Source organism: Falco rusticolus, chromosome 1 (assembly GCF_015220075.1).
Source record: "Falco rusticolus isolate bFalRus1 chromosome 1, bFalRus1.pri, whole genome shotgun sequence".
NCBI classification, from domain to species: Eukaryota; Metazoa; Chordata; class Aves; order Falconiformes; family Falconidae; genus Falco; species Falco rusticolus.
The window spans coordinates 16,814,154-16,829,799 of NC_051187.1; the positions used below are offsets into that span (position 1 = coordinate 16,814,154).

General features: G+C 36.6%; 1 protein-coding gene across 9 annotated transcripts in view; it reads left to right on the forward strand.

Moving 5' to 3' along the window:
* BCAS3 (BCAS3 microtubule associated cell migration factor) overlaps positions 1-15,646 on the forward strand; it is a 370,061-nt gene that overhangs the window by 46,356 nt on the left and 308,059 nt on the right. For all 9 annotated transcript variants that reach the window (XM_037371381.1, XM_037371440.1, XM_037371432.1 and 6 more), the window contains exons 8-9: positions 6,109-6,216; positions 10,342-10,418. In XM_037371381.1, coding sequence (XP_037227278.1) covers positions 6,109-6,216; positions 10,342-10,418 — 185 coding nt within the window. The remainder of the gene's footprint in view (positions 1-6,108; positions 6,217-10,341; positions 10,419-15,646) is intronic.

Genomic DNA, 15,646 nt, shown 5'->3' on the forward strand with positions numbered 1-15,646 from the left:
TAATAAAAGAATCAGCTGTACTTTCTGTAATTTTTTGGCATATCTGGACTTTTTGTATCTAATTTCAGAAGGTAACGGACACCGTTCTGTTGAGGTCAGTAGAGATTATATTAGGCTGCTCCTGTGTACCGTGCAGTAACTCATACCGTTACACAGCCCAGGCCCATCAAATTCAAATAAGAATTTGTTGCCTGTTGTTTAAATAACTTGCCAAATAATACCTGGAAATATCAAAATGGAAATAGCGATTAAATGAAAGACTGTTTTGTCATGTTAGATCCAAGTATGCTGATGAGTGGAAGTTTTTTTATGCTTTTTCTCATTATAGAAAACTCTTTTATGTTACCCTGCACATCAGGAAGGTCAATGCATGATGGAAGAAGAAGAAATCTTTTTCTTTCTTTCTTTTTTTTTTTTTTTTAATGTGGAAACTATAAAAGAGAAAGAAAGGGATCATTATACGAGAAGACCTGCTGCTAATATGTGCAATATTTGTTGTGAATAAATACAGAAGGAAACGGCTTTGTAAGGGTACAGAACAAGGCAGATGTAATTCTTCATGTAATTAGAGAAAGATGGAGCCCATTGTGATACAGTTCCAACAGGCGAGAGGGACATGCAGCATACTACAGAGTGGCACCTTAGACGAGGATCAATTTATGCGTCGCAGCTGGAAATAAACTATTTCCCTTGTTCTGTCATGTGAAGTCAAGTTACCAAAAAGAGACTGGGTAGAGAATGCTGTAGTGACTGCAGACAGCTACATTGCCTTTACTAGAGGACAGCAAGGCATAAGAACTGAATCAATAGGTGCTGAAGTTAACTAATATTTAGAAGAGTTTTTTGTGACAAGCTTTGATAGGCTGTTCATAATGCTGATATTGCTTAGAATCCCTCCAATGTCATGTTCTTGAAGTGATAGCTTTTTCGATATTTGTTAGCTCAGTCAGTGTACTCTTCATGTGATCTCATTGGTAAGTTGATAGAATTTCACCTTTTTTTAAAGTTTTCATTCATTTTGTCATTCTAATATGTTAACATTGGCTGTTAATAGTAATTAATTGACTGACAGTTTTCCAAAAGAAATGTGCAAAGCCTGTATAAAGGACTACAGGTGATAGAAAATATTTTTACTTTAACAACATCCTGTACAAAGGTTGTACCTATTATTTTAGCAATTTTATTGCCATCTAAAATGTGTTATGATGCCATAACTTCTGTCATTGTTCCCAAGTGACATCATTGTGTATGTCGTCAAGCTTGTGTTGTATATATGTAGAAAAATAAAAAATAGATAGGTGGAGATGCTTCCCTTGATCTCGTTTTTCTGAAGGTTCTAGCCCTATCTTTTGTGAAGATGGTTTAAAATACACAATGATGCACTAAGTTGGCCAAACAGCTTCCATCCTGAGATTTTTTTTTTTTTTTTCTTAAATGTCACATTTAACTGAAAAATGCCTCATATAAAGAATGCCTTATGGAGGCCTGGTGGTCAGCTTTTTCAGCAAAAGCTCTATTTCAATTTTATGCATCTCAAACTCACTCCCCCCTGCCCCGTGTCTGGACTCATGAGACCATTTTGTAATTGATGTCCATTTTCTCTTTGAGTGGGATGTTGTTCATCATGGGGCAGAGTGCGGAGAGGCAGCAGGGAGGAAAGTAAACACTTGTGAGCAGGCAGAGTAACATAAGGCACAGAAAAAACTGGCCTTGTGTTAGTTCCATTAGTCTTCTCCTTTTTTTTTTTTTTTTTTTTCATATAAAAAGTGTGTGTGTTTTGCACACTGTATTTGTCTCTGTATGCAAACATTTTATACAGAGCTTTTACAAATTGTGTGACTCATAGCTAGCAAATCTGTGAAGAGGTGATAGTTATGTCGTGATGCATAAGCACAGATGTAGTCAAGTGCCAGCTGTACAAGGCATCTGTTATTTTTCTTCCTGCACTGCCACAGTCAAATAGAAGAAGACCCAAGAGCCTGAGTATATTTGTATATTTATTAATGCTAACATTTTGAAGTTGTTGGTGAATGTGTCTATTGCCCTTGAAAAAGTTGTTGATATCTCTGCATTAAGCAGCTATTTTAAAAACCAAGATACATAATGAAAATTTGTCAATAATATGTGGGAGTAATTTGCAAGAATTTTATTTGTGACAGACTTCACTTTTTTACCAAACTGCAAAAACCAGTATTTTCACATTCCTGTCTTAATCTCTCCCCTTTACATAATCATCATTGGTACACTGAAATGTGATTGGAGCCCTTCTCACCAACGAGACGTCTGTGAACCTTCAGTCCCACAGTTTATTAGGAGAAAAAAGTCTCCTTGCTTTATTTTCTCCCAAACGATGGTAGTTGGTTAGCATAAGCTAAGATAACCCTTCAGCTAGTATATTTCAGGAACATTTACTTACAGTGTCTATATAATCCTCTGATTAAATGAATATGCATGACTACTCCTGAAATAGAGCAGGATGCAGTAATTTTAGTTTTGTGCAATTCTAAGGTTTTGAGAACTTCCAGTTGTCAAGGGATGCTTTTGCAAGTTTGTGGGGCACTTTCTTGCAATCTGGTGGTTTTGGTGGTGGTCTGTGGTAGTTTGGATACTTATGGTTTTCTGAAATTGAAATATATTCATGACACTAAATGTTATTTTTCATTCTTATTTTTAATATTTAATATGTGTGTATTTGATAATTTAGTGAAGAAAATCAAGAACAAAGCATTTTTCTTAAGTGAATTTTTCTAGAGACCCTCCAAAGGACTCCAGGATGTTTATTGATGATAATGCTTTGTCTTACTGAACACAGTAACTTTATTTTGTATTTAAATGGGGAATCTTGCTTAGTGTAAATCTTCCTGCTATGTAGTAACACATAGCAGAATAATGATGTGACATATGTGGTGTGAATGTTATGGAAGAAGGGGAAACACATTCATTCTCTGCTTTTGATCTTGATTGATTTGAGTTCTAATTCTCCTTAAATAAGGAGTTAAGAAGTTAAGATGTCTAGCTTTTGAAACCTGTACCTAGGACTCAGTCTAGATTTTTAACTTGAAGAATGTAAAGGGAACACTGTAATTGAGTCTGACTTCTGCAGTGTGGGCCATAGAAACCCCTGAATTCCCTGTTTCAAGAAGATTGGGTATTAGGAGTAGTTCAGTGGGGGTCATAAGTGTTAGAAAAAGCTGCATTGTGCTACAACTCTGTGGTGGCAAGCCAGTTCTAGCTTTTGCAGCCCTGTTGCACATCTTTTATCGCTCAGTTCATTTGCTTCTACTTCCATTCTTGCCTCCGTGCTTGTTAGACCTTTCACCAAGCCCTTTCGGTGAACTAACCTGGGGGAGAATTCCCTCTAGAGGAGAAAGAAAGGACAAAGTGTTATTTTTCTGTTTATTTAGTACACTAAAATGGGTCGATATAGAATCCATTGCATATCAGAGGCTGGGTGAGGAAAATATATCAAACCACTGAGCCCAAGCTTTTGACATCACTGAAATGAAGGAGGGAAGGATAGCTCTTGTTATTGCTTATGAGTAGTGTAGGCTAATCAAGGTACTGTTACTGTTCTTCAAGTGCCATGACAGAGAAATGAATCCTTAGATATGTAGCTATAACCCTCATTCTCCTGTTCTAGAAGAATTGATCTTCATTGAATGATGAATGAAAATCCTTGATCTTTATTCCCTGCCCACCCCACCCCCCCCACCCCCCCACCCCCCCCCAGCAACTTGAAATTATGTTACTGAGGCTTGATCAAAAAAGAAAGTGATATTATGGATCTCAGCATTGTACCATTACTCATTTAGGTACACAGCTTTTGTATTAGAATTTATAAATGTAAATTATGCTAATATAATGAATGTTGTGTCTAATGAACTGAGAGTACTTAGTAGCAAATGAGGTTTGTAACAGCCATTGCTTTGAAAAGGGAGAGGAACTAAAATAACCAGAAGAAAATGGTAGAGAAGTCTTTTCTAGTGACTGAAACTTTTTTTTTTTTTACCTTTTCACCTTTGAAAAGATTGCCAGAGAAAAGAGCAAGTGCTTGTGCTTCCACCCTTTTGTCTCATAGTCAGTGGATAAAAGCATTTAGCCAAAAAAATGGGACTTTCCCAGGAAAGCATCATGGGCTATTTGAAGACTCATGATAATGCTGAGTGTGTGTGCTGCCAGAAACACAAGCATTATGGAACAAGAAGGGACTACAAGTGTGACTTTTTCTGGCTATTGGCATTTGTTTCTGCTGCTTAGGTCCTAGGAGCATCCTCAAATGTATTTGACCATGTCTGTGTATTTACTTCAGAAAATAACAAAAAAATCCCCAAACATGCATATTATTTTCCAATCATGGATTGTGGTGTACCATGGAATTAAAGGAAAAATAACATTTGGAAGGAGGACTTTTGAATTGGAGCTAGGTAGAATTTCAGAGTACTGAGCTAGTCCATGATACTTCATTATTAGCAATTGAACTCAAGTTGTGTTTTTTAGCCAGTGTGGTTTAAAAAAGCATTGGTCAAATGGTCTTACCATGATCAGCCAAAAGAAAGGTGTGACATAGTAATTATTCATGTGAGTGACAGGATTATTACCCATAATTTTGGTGGTGCAATAAGTACTAAAGGTACATACTCTTTAGTTGTAGTTACGTAGTTAGCTGTATGTCAAGTCAAAATGGAACTGTTCACCACAGGCTTATATGGAAATAGTAATCGGTATCAATTATGCTAATATGATTTTAGCTATATCAACTTCTGTGATTTCTGTTTTGAAATAAGAATCTGTGTACGCTTTTATCGAAAAAATATTTTCCTGTAAATGGTAAATGTACTTAAATCAAAAAAAGTTTGTACATAGACCTTGCTGTGGTTTTCTGTGTTTTCTAGGAGCAATGAGCTTTTAATGTAAAGTGATGAGACTTGAGTCTCACTGTTCTAAGTGTTTTTGAAGGGCCTTTGAAGTGCTTAAAAGTAATAAATAGCACCCTCTAGTTATTAGCTTAGGTATGTGCCTAGAAAAATGTATATTTTGGGAAGAATTTCAGTAGGCAAAATGTTGAAACTTATTTTTCTATTATTTCTTTGACAGTTGTCTTTCTGTGCATATATTTTATATTGTTTCTCTGCTGCATACTTATTGAATGTAATATTTTTATTATCTTGAGGCATCTGAGGTAAACAGTTGGCATTTTTACTCCAGTTCTCCAGAAAATTCTCAAGCAGCTTGAGCAGATCCAAAAGACAAGTGTTGTGTCAGGAATTGTGTTAAACTCTGTAAAATAAAACAGATATGGGCAAGGGGAAACACCCTCTTTTACCAATACTTAGTATGTGTTTGTACAGCTGGCAATTTGTGCTCCTTCATATTCGTTGACCTAGAAGTAGCCAACATTTTAATGCGTTCTTGGAGGGGAAAAAAGGTGTTATGGAAAAGAGCTGCCACATCAAAGCCTCTCCTCAGCTTGTAAAATGGTTTCCACCACTACCTTCCTCAACCCTATCGGAACACTCAGCACTTTCTCCCTCTCAAAAGAAAGCAAACCTTTTTATTAAGAAATGGCCTTGAGAGTTTTATTTATATTAAAATGATAAAAGTGACACAAAGCAGTTGAAAAGATCTATATAGTTCAAACAAAAGTCCATCAGAGATGTAATCTAAGTTCTGTGTAATGTGTCTCTATCAAATCAAGTCATATGTTTCAGCTGTTGCATAGAGTAAAGTAAGTACTCCTTTTAGGAAAGTGTTACTCTGCGGAATATTTTTTAAATAACTTGAATGTAGTCTAAAACTTCATGCTTATCAAATGACTTGTATTTTGCCTGTCAGAACTGCTGTTCCAAACTTTTATTTGTGACACAGGAAACTTAAGTGCATGATAATTAGTTGCACAATACAGGTTCTTGACCATTGTGGATATCATAATTCAATTTTAATCATACCTTGCCTTAATGTAGAATGTTTATATTAACCCTTTGCTCTCCAGCATTCTGCTCAGACTGCTGGATTTTTCATTTAGCATGCTAGATAATATGGGGCAACTGAAATAATTTTGAAATAATTTTACTAAAAATCCTTCTTCCCATTAAAATCTTTCCATTTTAGCACAAGCCCACCTTACTGCTGTGTGGACCTTTATTCTTTGCGAACAGGAGAAATGGTCAAGTCCATACAGTTCAAAACTCCTATTTACGATCTGCATTGCAATAAAAGGTAAGGATGTTTACTATACATTCTTTCTGTGTTAGGACATGTAAAATTTCGGTAACGAATACAACTTCTGGTGTATTTTCTCCCTGACTTTATTATTTTGACTTTCCTGTAAGCACAGCTTTAGTTTTCCACCTCATAAGTAATATTTCAGTTTGAATATGACAATATGCTTCTCCAGTGGCTTTCATTTAAAAAGCTCAAAACATTTTGCATGTGAAATCATGTAAGCCTCTTTTGGTTGTGATGAGGGTGAGCAGGAAACATTGGAAACCACTATCATCCACCTACAGATGGAGAAATGGGATCATCAAGAGTTTAAATAGTATAGAGCACTAAAGAGTTTGTGTCTCCCCTTAGTGTTCTGTTGTTCTGTCATATATTGCCTTCCTGTGCATCCAAAAAATTTGTAGTGTGCAGGCTGTAGTTTACAGGAAATAATGTTGCTGTGAGTCAAATAACAAAGCTGCATCTCTTAGTTGGGGTAATGTCACCTAATTTCTGAGGGAAAATGCTTAGAAGGCTGAGCATCGTCGGGTTCAATCACAATAGAATCTGTTTCCATAGAATCCAGAATTAACTTTAGATCTTCATCTCTCCAAGACACACAAAACTGAACACCCTTGTATTTACTGGATCTTTTTAAGGCAGAAGAGAAAATCCAGGATCCCTACATGGGGATCTTGATGATCCCTTGGCACTCCTGGTGACAGAATTTGATGCACTGACTTTGGTCAAAGTCCATGGTTGTGCTGCTTACTTGAATGCTTCCTTCCACCCAGTTACTACTTTTTTAGTCATTTAATGTCTTTAGGTGACTTATGGAAGTTGTTGAATATGATTGCCATGTGAAAGGTAGAGCACTGAATGAAGAAATTCTGCATTTCTGTGGCAGTATGTGTTTGCTGGAATTGATGGTCCTTCAGTAAGGAAGGTGGCATAGTAACACAAATCCTTAAAAACAAAACATCAGAATGATACGTTTTATGTGCCTGTTTCGTATGGCAGTAGGTAGCATGCTTGCATATATGAAGACCACAGAAGAATATGAGCCTGTATCAAACTCATGCAACTAAGGAAAGTTAGCAGTGTTTGAGATCGGATGGGGAAAAAAAAATAATTCAAAAAACCCCAACCCTGGAAGCCACAAAGGTTTTAATTTGTCTGTCATTGTACCATCAAAATCTAAAGATTGACTACATGAGGTCAAGTAGAAATTACAGAAGAACAGTAGTACTACTGAAGAACCACCTTTAATACCACTACTAATTAATAATGAGGAAGATACTTTGATGTATGAATGTTTAAAATAGTAAAGGATGGTAGTTTCTGTTATCCCTGTCAATCTGCTTCTTATAGGATGTAGGTGTGATTATTATATAAAAAAATAGCTCCACTGAAGTGGTTTTGTGCTAAGAATAGGTCACTGTTCCTTTAAAAGCTGTCAGAAGTTCAGTACTTATCTGTGCAACTGTCCCTTGAAAAATTTAAAGTTCCCTTGTGTACACTGTGATGATAGTAAATCTTTCCAGTCTGGCCTCCTAGCAGAAGAAAAATCCAATTGTAAAAACAGTCAAAAGGCAAATCATCATTCAAAGTTTCTCCCAACTAGAAAGTCTTTCCAGGTGCTAATGTTTCTTTTCCTAAGTGGTAAAAATGGAAAAGCTACTTCAAAGCTGTGTGGCTGTATCCAGGGTAGCTGCTTTTCTGGAACATATCAGATTCTGTTGTTATCCAAGGAAAGCTCACTGTTTCAGATTGAAAATGCATTAAATGTGGCCAAGTGCAGTGCTTATGGTGCGTTAACTGTACTGTAGACTAATGGAGTCCAAAATTTGAATTTAAAAATAAAACTTGAGTTGGAGAAGGGAGAACTGTTTATTATTTATGTATTTATAGTCTAGAATCATCCAACTGGTAGGTTTCATTTATACAGAAAGACAGCACATCTTCAAAGAGTAAAAAACAAAAATCTACAGTATTGGGAAATAGTACAATCAAATATACATAGGTGTTCTATATGTACATTAAATTTGCGCGTCCATTCAAAGTCTTTCCATTTTTCATTGGTTAACTTTCTTTTAGGCCTTGTGGAAGAAGTTAGAACTGATACATTTTCTGCTGTTTTCTCCCATGCAGTTTAAGCAATTGGAAGATAAGGCGTTTATCTAAAACTATTAATTTGTCCAAAACTAACATTCATTTATACATGCAGAGTTTATAACTTTTAAAAATAGAGATTTGTAAATTAGAAGGGGGTGGGGAAGCATCTTTTTCACAATGAGAGTGCTACGAGCAAATAAGAAATCGTATGTTCATTTCTTGTATGACTTAACACATCTGAATCCCTCTTTTTGAGCTACGTGTTCTGCCCTCTCCTTTTGGCAAGTCAGCTGCTTGCTCTGAAAGCGTACATGTGCTTCCCGTGCTGGGTCTGCAAATCTGTGAATATGAAAGACTTTTATCCAAAAATGTCCATGGATTTCTGCCTTCGTTCCAAGAATTTGTACTTCTTGTTTCTAGATAGAGGCATACTGATAAACAGTGCCATGACAGAGTCCCAGGGCGAGAAGTTATAAACCAGAGTCCTGAAAGAATTTGAGACAGAGACCACTTACTGCTTTAACTAGCTTCTGTATTGGATAAGTAGAAAGTGGCTAGTATTACACCAGCCTATTGAACAGGCTTCAGGAGTCATCTTGGGAGCTACAGGTGCAATCTACGTTATTTCACAAACGTGTTGGTAAAAATAATAGCAATATTAAATCGCAGACACATGGATAAATCATGCCTATTGGAGGAGCATTAGTACAGTTTTCTAGGTGGAAATAATGACTTAAAAACTTACTTATGTGTCTGAAAACATCAGCAACACGTGGGTAAGGTGTATGTTTTGATTTTAGTGTAGTCCTTCACCAAAGAGTCTTAGAGGTAGTGAGCTCTCCTGGGCTAAGGAGGAGGTGTTCTTGTGGCTAAGCAGTTAAAAATAGGACAAAAAAAAAAAAAAGGAGGCGCTATTAGCTGGTTTTCACACTGATGGAAGATAAGCATCACCCTTTACCCAAGGATGTTTGTTGAGACTGATGTAATTCATCGTTTTAAAGATTATTATCCTATACTGTAATATGTAATCATAATTTTCAGATAAAACATTTAAGTGTGTATTTTTAATTGAGAGATGTGATTATTTTTTTCCACATCATAAGCTTTACAATTAAAACTAATGGAACAGCATTTAATAATGCTCCACATTGTCAGCCAGTTAAAAAATATAGGTTAATATTTTTCCTAATGAGAGAATAATCAGATTCTTAACCATGTCATATTGCCAAATGTTCCAGATAGCTAGTAGGTTATTATCTGTTTATTTGTTGGCCTCCTACGTGATTCTTTCATTTCAAGAGTTTAAGAACTTTGTTTTGGGAAGCTGTCAGTGTAGGAGAAGATGTATGCTAGTTCTAAAGCTTTCAAGATGCTTCGCTTTCCAGTTTGCATCTTTGGCCTCTCTTAGATTAGACAGTGCAGTATTGCATGCATAGTGATCACGTGGCTTTTGTTCTTTATTTCAAGTAATGAACAGGTATTTTACAATAAAAGCGTGTACATGTACAAGTGAATACATAAACATACACCTGTAACTTTGCTAATTGACACAGATTCTGCTTCTCTCAACTGTTTTAGTTTGTTGGTGTTCTTGGTATGAGAACATCCCCCACCCCCTGCTTTTAGTAAATAAGATGGTTTAATAAATTTGCAATGAGGTGGGCAATGGGATTATTTCAAATTTAGCTTGTGTTCTACTGATTGTTGATTTGATTGTTATTTGAGTCATTGAAAGTAATTCAGGATCCTTGCAATTCCATTCTTTCTTTTTAATGGAGCTTTTACTGCAGGAGGTATATCATAAATATGCTGTGTTGTTCTGTATCAGATCTGTGTACTTCCTGAAATGAAGGTTATGTGGTTGGGATGAGAGAGAATCCTCAATAACTGCCACGTATTGGTAACCTGGCAGTTTATCACTGTAGATTCTATATTGATGCTTTTGAAATAATTACATTTAGATATTGAATCTTTAAACCAGTGCATTTAATGTTTAAAGTACACATTCTATTTCTGTGTTTTCAGGATACTCGTCGTAGTCCTGCAAGAGAAAATTGCTGCCTTTGACAGCTGTACTTTCACCAAAAAATTCTTCGTTACAAGTATGTATACTAATTGGTTCAGTCTTCTTGCTCTAGTGGTGGAATGAGATAAAACAGTGTGGGTTTTTTTGTTTTTATTTCTAAATCCTCGAAGCAAGTCTCCATGAACTCATTCTGAGTTTAAGGAAATCTGTTGCTTCAAAAAAAACGCAGATGTTGCGCTGTGAATCTTTGGCTCTTTTGCATATTTATCACTGCTTTAACTAGTTTCTCACTGTTGGGAGGAGCACCTACACTGACATCCATAAGTAGCTGAAAAATTCTTCTGTTCGTTTTGCACAAATATGTGCAGAAGTTTCGGGTTTTGAGTTTCAGCTTTTATACATAAGCAGCAGCTTGCAAAGGCGTCAATAGTGATTCCTTAGGCCTTTGTTTTCTGTAATGTGTCCTTACTTTAGCAGGCCCCAGAGCTTGAGCAGGTCAATGAAGTGTTACAGTAGAAAAACTATAGGCAGGTATTTGCCTGCAGTTGCTTTCACATGTATCTTGAGCATGAAGGAACAGTTTGCTCAGAGTCCCCTTTATCCCTCTGTACCCTACAACTTCCTGCTTAATAGAAGGCAACAGATTGTAATGGGTAAGGTGTTCTCCAAAAGCTGTTCCTCTACTGTAAGCGTCCCTTTGCTGCCTTAACTTCTGTAGCACAGTAACTGATATGGTAGTAGAGAAAAACGGTGTATTTTCTACTGCTTGTGCTCTGCTCTGTCACAGGACGTGGTTAGGATTAGCGTGTCATTTACCTGTTCCCAAGATTGTGTATGTTGTAATGCTAAACACCCAGGATTCACCCCAGAAAAAAAAAATATCCAAGAAGTTAGTGACTAACGCTACTGTTTATCAATTAGAATAAGCTCTTAAAATCTGTAGGTTACTGAGGGATCATAATTTACTTAAGTAGGGTCACAGTTTTATTGTCAGTGTCTGAAATTTTCTGGATGTATTTTCATTCACGGTTGGGAAAGTTTTATTATCTTTTTATATTATCTGTGTATTAAAAGAAAAATCTAGTTAGGAGAAGCTGTTTCTTGTAATAGTTTGAAAAGCAGCTTTATGCAGTAATATTAAAGTTGCCAATAGGTGTCAGTTTCTTCCTATACATGGATGTAAGATACTTGGGTTCTGCTGGGGTTTGGTGATGAGAGCCAAACGGGAAAAGGGTTGTCTATGTCCTTCTATTCCTCACTCCTCCTTTTTATCCCACCACGGAGAATTGGGGTACAAGCCTTGCTTTATTTTAGATCAAAAGTAAAAAAAAACTCCATTAAGTGTGTATTCTGACAATTCTTGTGCTCTTCTAATTCCAGTTATGGTTTGTTGTTGTTTTAAAAAATGATACTGCAATTTGTTTTTAAAAATTAATCCACTAAACTTTATTTTGAGGAACAGGGGTATCCTATTCCTGACCATAACTTTCAATTTGCAGTGCATTTTTGTGGGACAGCGGTGGAATTTAAAGAGGATAAAATAAAGCTTTTGGAGATATTTACCAAAATATTTGAAAATCCAAACTCCTGAAATGTCACTACTCACAGTGTGCTTCTCCAGCTGGGCTGTGTTTTTTAATATGAGAAGCTCAAGGCATTCTGAAACTTTGTTCTGGTTTTGGGGTTCTAAAGCTCATTTAAAGACACCCCTCGCTTTGCACTGGGCATTTTGGAAAGCTGCAGGATGTAGCAAGCGTCTGGAGCTGCTGTGGCCAGAGCCCTGCCCCTGTCTCCAGCCCAGCTTGCCTATGGACAGTGACAGGGTGTGACTGGGCAAAAAGATACGTGCTTTTTTGCTAGACGAATGGATTTCTTGGACCTGTGCTGGTGAAGAGTTGTCTGGAGCATTTTGAAGCTTAGTTGTTTCACTTAATAGCTTATGCTATCGAGCGGGTGTTATGCTCTGGCATGTTGAAGGCTGCAGAAAAGCTTTTGTCTGAGCTTTCAGATTTCATATGTGCTGAAATCTCTTCGACATAAGAGTATATCTTTAGAGGCTTAAGTTACTCGGATGTGTTTGAAATGTGATGTAAACGAGCTACCTAGTTAGCTGCATAGATTTTTGATAGTCAGCCAACTGGCCAGCAACTGAGCTCTTTCGCTCTTTCGGTGCTGCTGGGGTGGTTTTTTGGTGGTTTTTTTTTTTTTCTTTTTTAATTTAGGAAAGGGCAATGTCAGTTTAAATTGGGAAAGTAGAAATCGCTGAAAAGGAGGCCTGGTGAAAGGTCTTATAGGCCTCTTTGTTTCTATTATTGGAGTATCCCTGCTCTGTGGGACAGTCTGCCCACAGTCCATCTGGACCCATCCTGGTGCACCTCAGCTGGACAGTGGCAGTGAGAATGTCACTGGCTGCCCAGAGAGTTTTTCATCATGAAGAAGATTCTCAGCTGTGTTATCTGACTGCTTTCGGTCAGAAGTGATGGCATAAAAGGTCAAAAAACCCAAATGAGGATCACTGGCTCTTTGAAGACATTCCTGTTACTGTGTAAACCACTGCATAGAAAGTCTTTTTTTCAAGAAGATTTGGTGATGATGTGAAAATCACATCTTCCATCCATATCAGCTAAGTGGCATGGGAGCCTCAGAACTTCAATGAAACAGCTAAAAACCAAACATAATTAAGCAGAAGCTCTCATCCACTTTGTTGACTATTTATACATAGAAATTAAATGCAGAATGTACTGTTAAAAACAGTGTCAGAAATTCTGAGCTTCGGTGTTCCTCAGAAATGCTAATGCAGCTGTGTTGCACATGAGTAATATTTGTCTTTCTGTTTTTATTTTTGTGGTTAATATATTGTTGTAATAAATATACTATAAAATATTCAGGATGTAGAACATGGTCAAGTTCATGCTGCTGTTGTAATGTTTAACTCCTGCATTTCCTGATTTTTCTTGAGCAAATTTTACATAGTACTAATCTTTTTTTTTTCTGCATGTGATTAGATGGAAATGTGCTGATTTGACCTGAATGGCAGAGAGCCATCACATTCTATTTGTGTACAGGTGCTCCCGTCTTGGTGTCTGAAGTTAAGACAGGTGCTTGAGCTTGAAGGGAAAACATACTGTAGGTATTGTAGAAAAATTACCAGGGTACCCTATAATATACCCTAGATAGTATTCTCATTTTCAAATATCTGCTAAGGAAAGGTATAGTGTCAGTCTGCAAAGAACTCATGTCAGTAACTTTCTTAGGGCATTCTGTTCTCTACTGTTCTTATACTTGAGCCAACTCCATCTTGCGAAGAAAGGACTTGCATCAAGAGGAAGATAAAGCTAAACAGTAATTTTGCATCCTGCACTGTTTTAAGTACTCACGTGGCCAAACTAAAAAAAAAAAAAAATTCATTTGGTGCTTACGATAAAAATGTGTTTCCTTTGGTAATTGTGATTGTCAAGGTGTGGATTTAAAATAGATTTTTAAATAGTTATGTGTTTTATTGTGGTTCACTTAAGATTTCCTTCAGAGCCTTTTTCTGAACACTGCATATGATTGAACAATCAGAAACGAAAGTGATGTACAGGCTTTCCCCCCCTCTACTTTGCTCTAAACAATAGATGCGAAAAGCTGAATTTCATTGATTTCTATTACATCAGTGCTTCCTCAACCCTTCTCCAAAAATGCTTACTTAGTGCAACATTGATGATTATGAATATGGCCTGATGGATAGTTTCTTCTCTATAAAGAATATCCTTCCCACCCCCTGGGCCCTAAGCAAAGATTATCACAGATAACATCATGCATGTGGCATCATCTTTGTGTCCGATAACTAGTGCTTGCTCAGTTTCTCTGGCCCTTCCACTCCTCATATTGATATATTTTCCATCCATTATTCTCTAGGGATGAAGACAGTTATTGCAGCCATTAGCTGGCACCACATTTCTATTGATGCTGTACAGCTAGAGCCTTAAGAGGTAATTTTCCAGATTTTAGTCAGAGTACTTTATTGTATATAAAGTCTCAAAAGACTTGCCTAACCACAAGCCAAAAGTTATTCAGTATATGTTAAATGCACCCCACCTGCACCTCTCAAAACAAATACAAAAAACCCAAACCTAAACTCTAATCTGCAGTTTGGGTTTGGTATTCCTGTTTTCACTGACATTCACAATGCAAGAAATAACATAGTGGTTTCAGTTTGTCACAGGTCTGATCTGGAAATCATCTAGAGTTTTTTTGTACATTTTTGTTAGCTTTGTTAGAATTCCTTTTCCCTGATCAGCACAGAGGGAGCAGTTTGGTCTCTTTGGTTTGAAGTAAAAACACTGGATGTCTTATGAAAAGGTTTAATGCCTGAAGAGTCACATTCCTTCAGTTCTGTTTGTATATTTCCCTTCTCAACTGTGATCAGTGAGTGGCATTTATCCTGGCTGTCCCACACAGTATAATAATTGATAGGGTTCCTGTACCTGTGGAGGGAGACTTCAGTTTAGATCAAAAGTTTTTTAAGGCATATATTTTCTTGATCAGTGAAGAGAAGCCAAGTATGTTCCCATGAGTTGTTTATATAAGCAGTTTTTATTTTTATACACACACACATATATATATATGAATGCTCACCTCTTTGTGTCATTTGTAACTGTCTTCCCTGAGAAATGTTGATTTGATCTTACCTTTACTTTTTAACAGTGTTATTTACAAAAGTGTTTTTTTCTTGAATATGGGAATCAGTGTATCAGTGTTACAGGGTGCTGTTGAAATAATTTTTTTAAGGGTCTTTAGATGGTAGATTCATGGAAACATATGTCTTCATTGCTTAGAGGGTATTTTGCTATATTGCAGAAAAGTATAAATACAACAGAAAAATTGTGTGAAGACAGAAAGCAGGCATTGATACCCAAGACATATATCTATCATATATCTTGGGTCTGACAGTTTTAAAAACCATGTGTAGAACAGGAAGTGCTTTCTGTTTCTGTGTAAGTTATTTTTATCTAAAGGACCCAAATCCTTAATGTTAAAGGCCAAAACAAAGCCATCTTACTCACATTGTCCTGTACAGAAACAACAACCTCTATAGTAACATTATAATTGATCGTTGTCCAATTCTCTGAACAAAAAAAGAAAGTAAACCCAAGATTAAAACATAGTTTGCTCTGGAATCAGCCAAATTTGTGCTAAACTAAACAACCAAGCCTAATGAACATTAAAGGCCACAGATATTTTTCGTAAAAGCTCTGGTATTGGTTTTAGACCTGTAGAGTAACAGTAGAATACTTAAAAATGTCATGAGAGAATTTACAG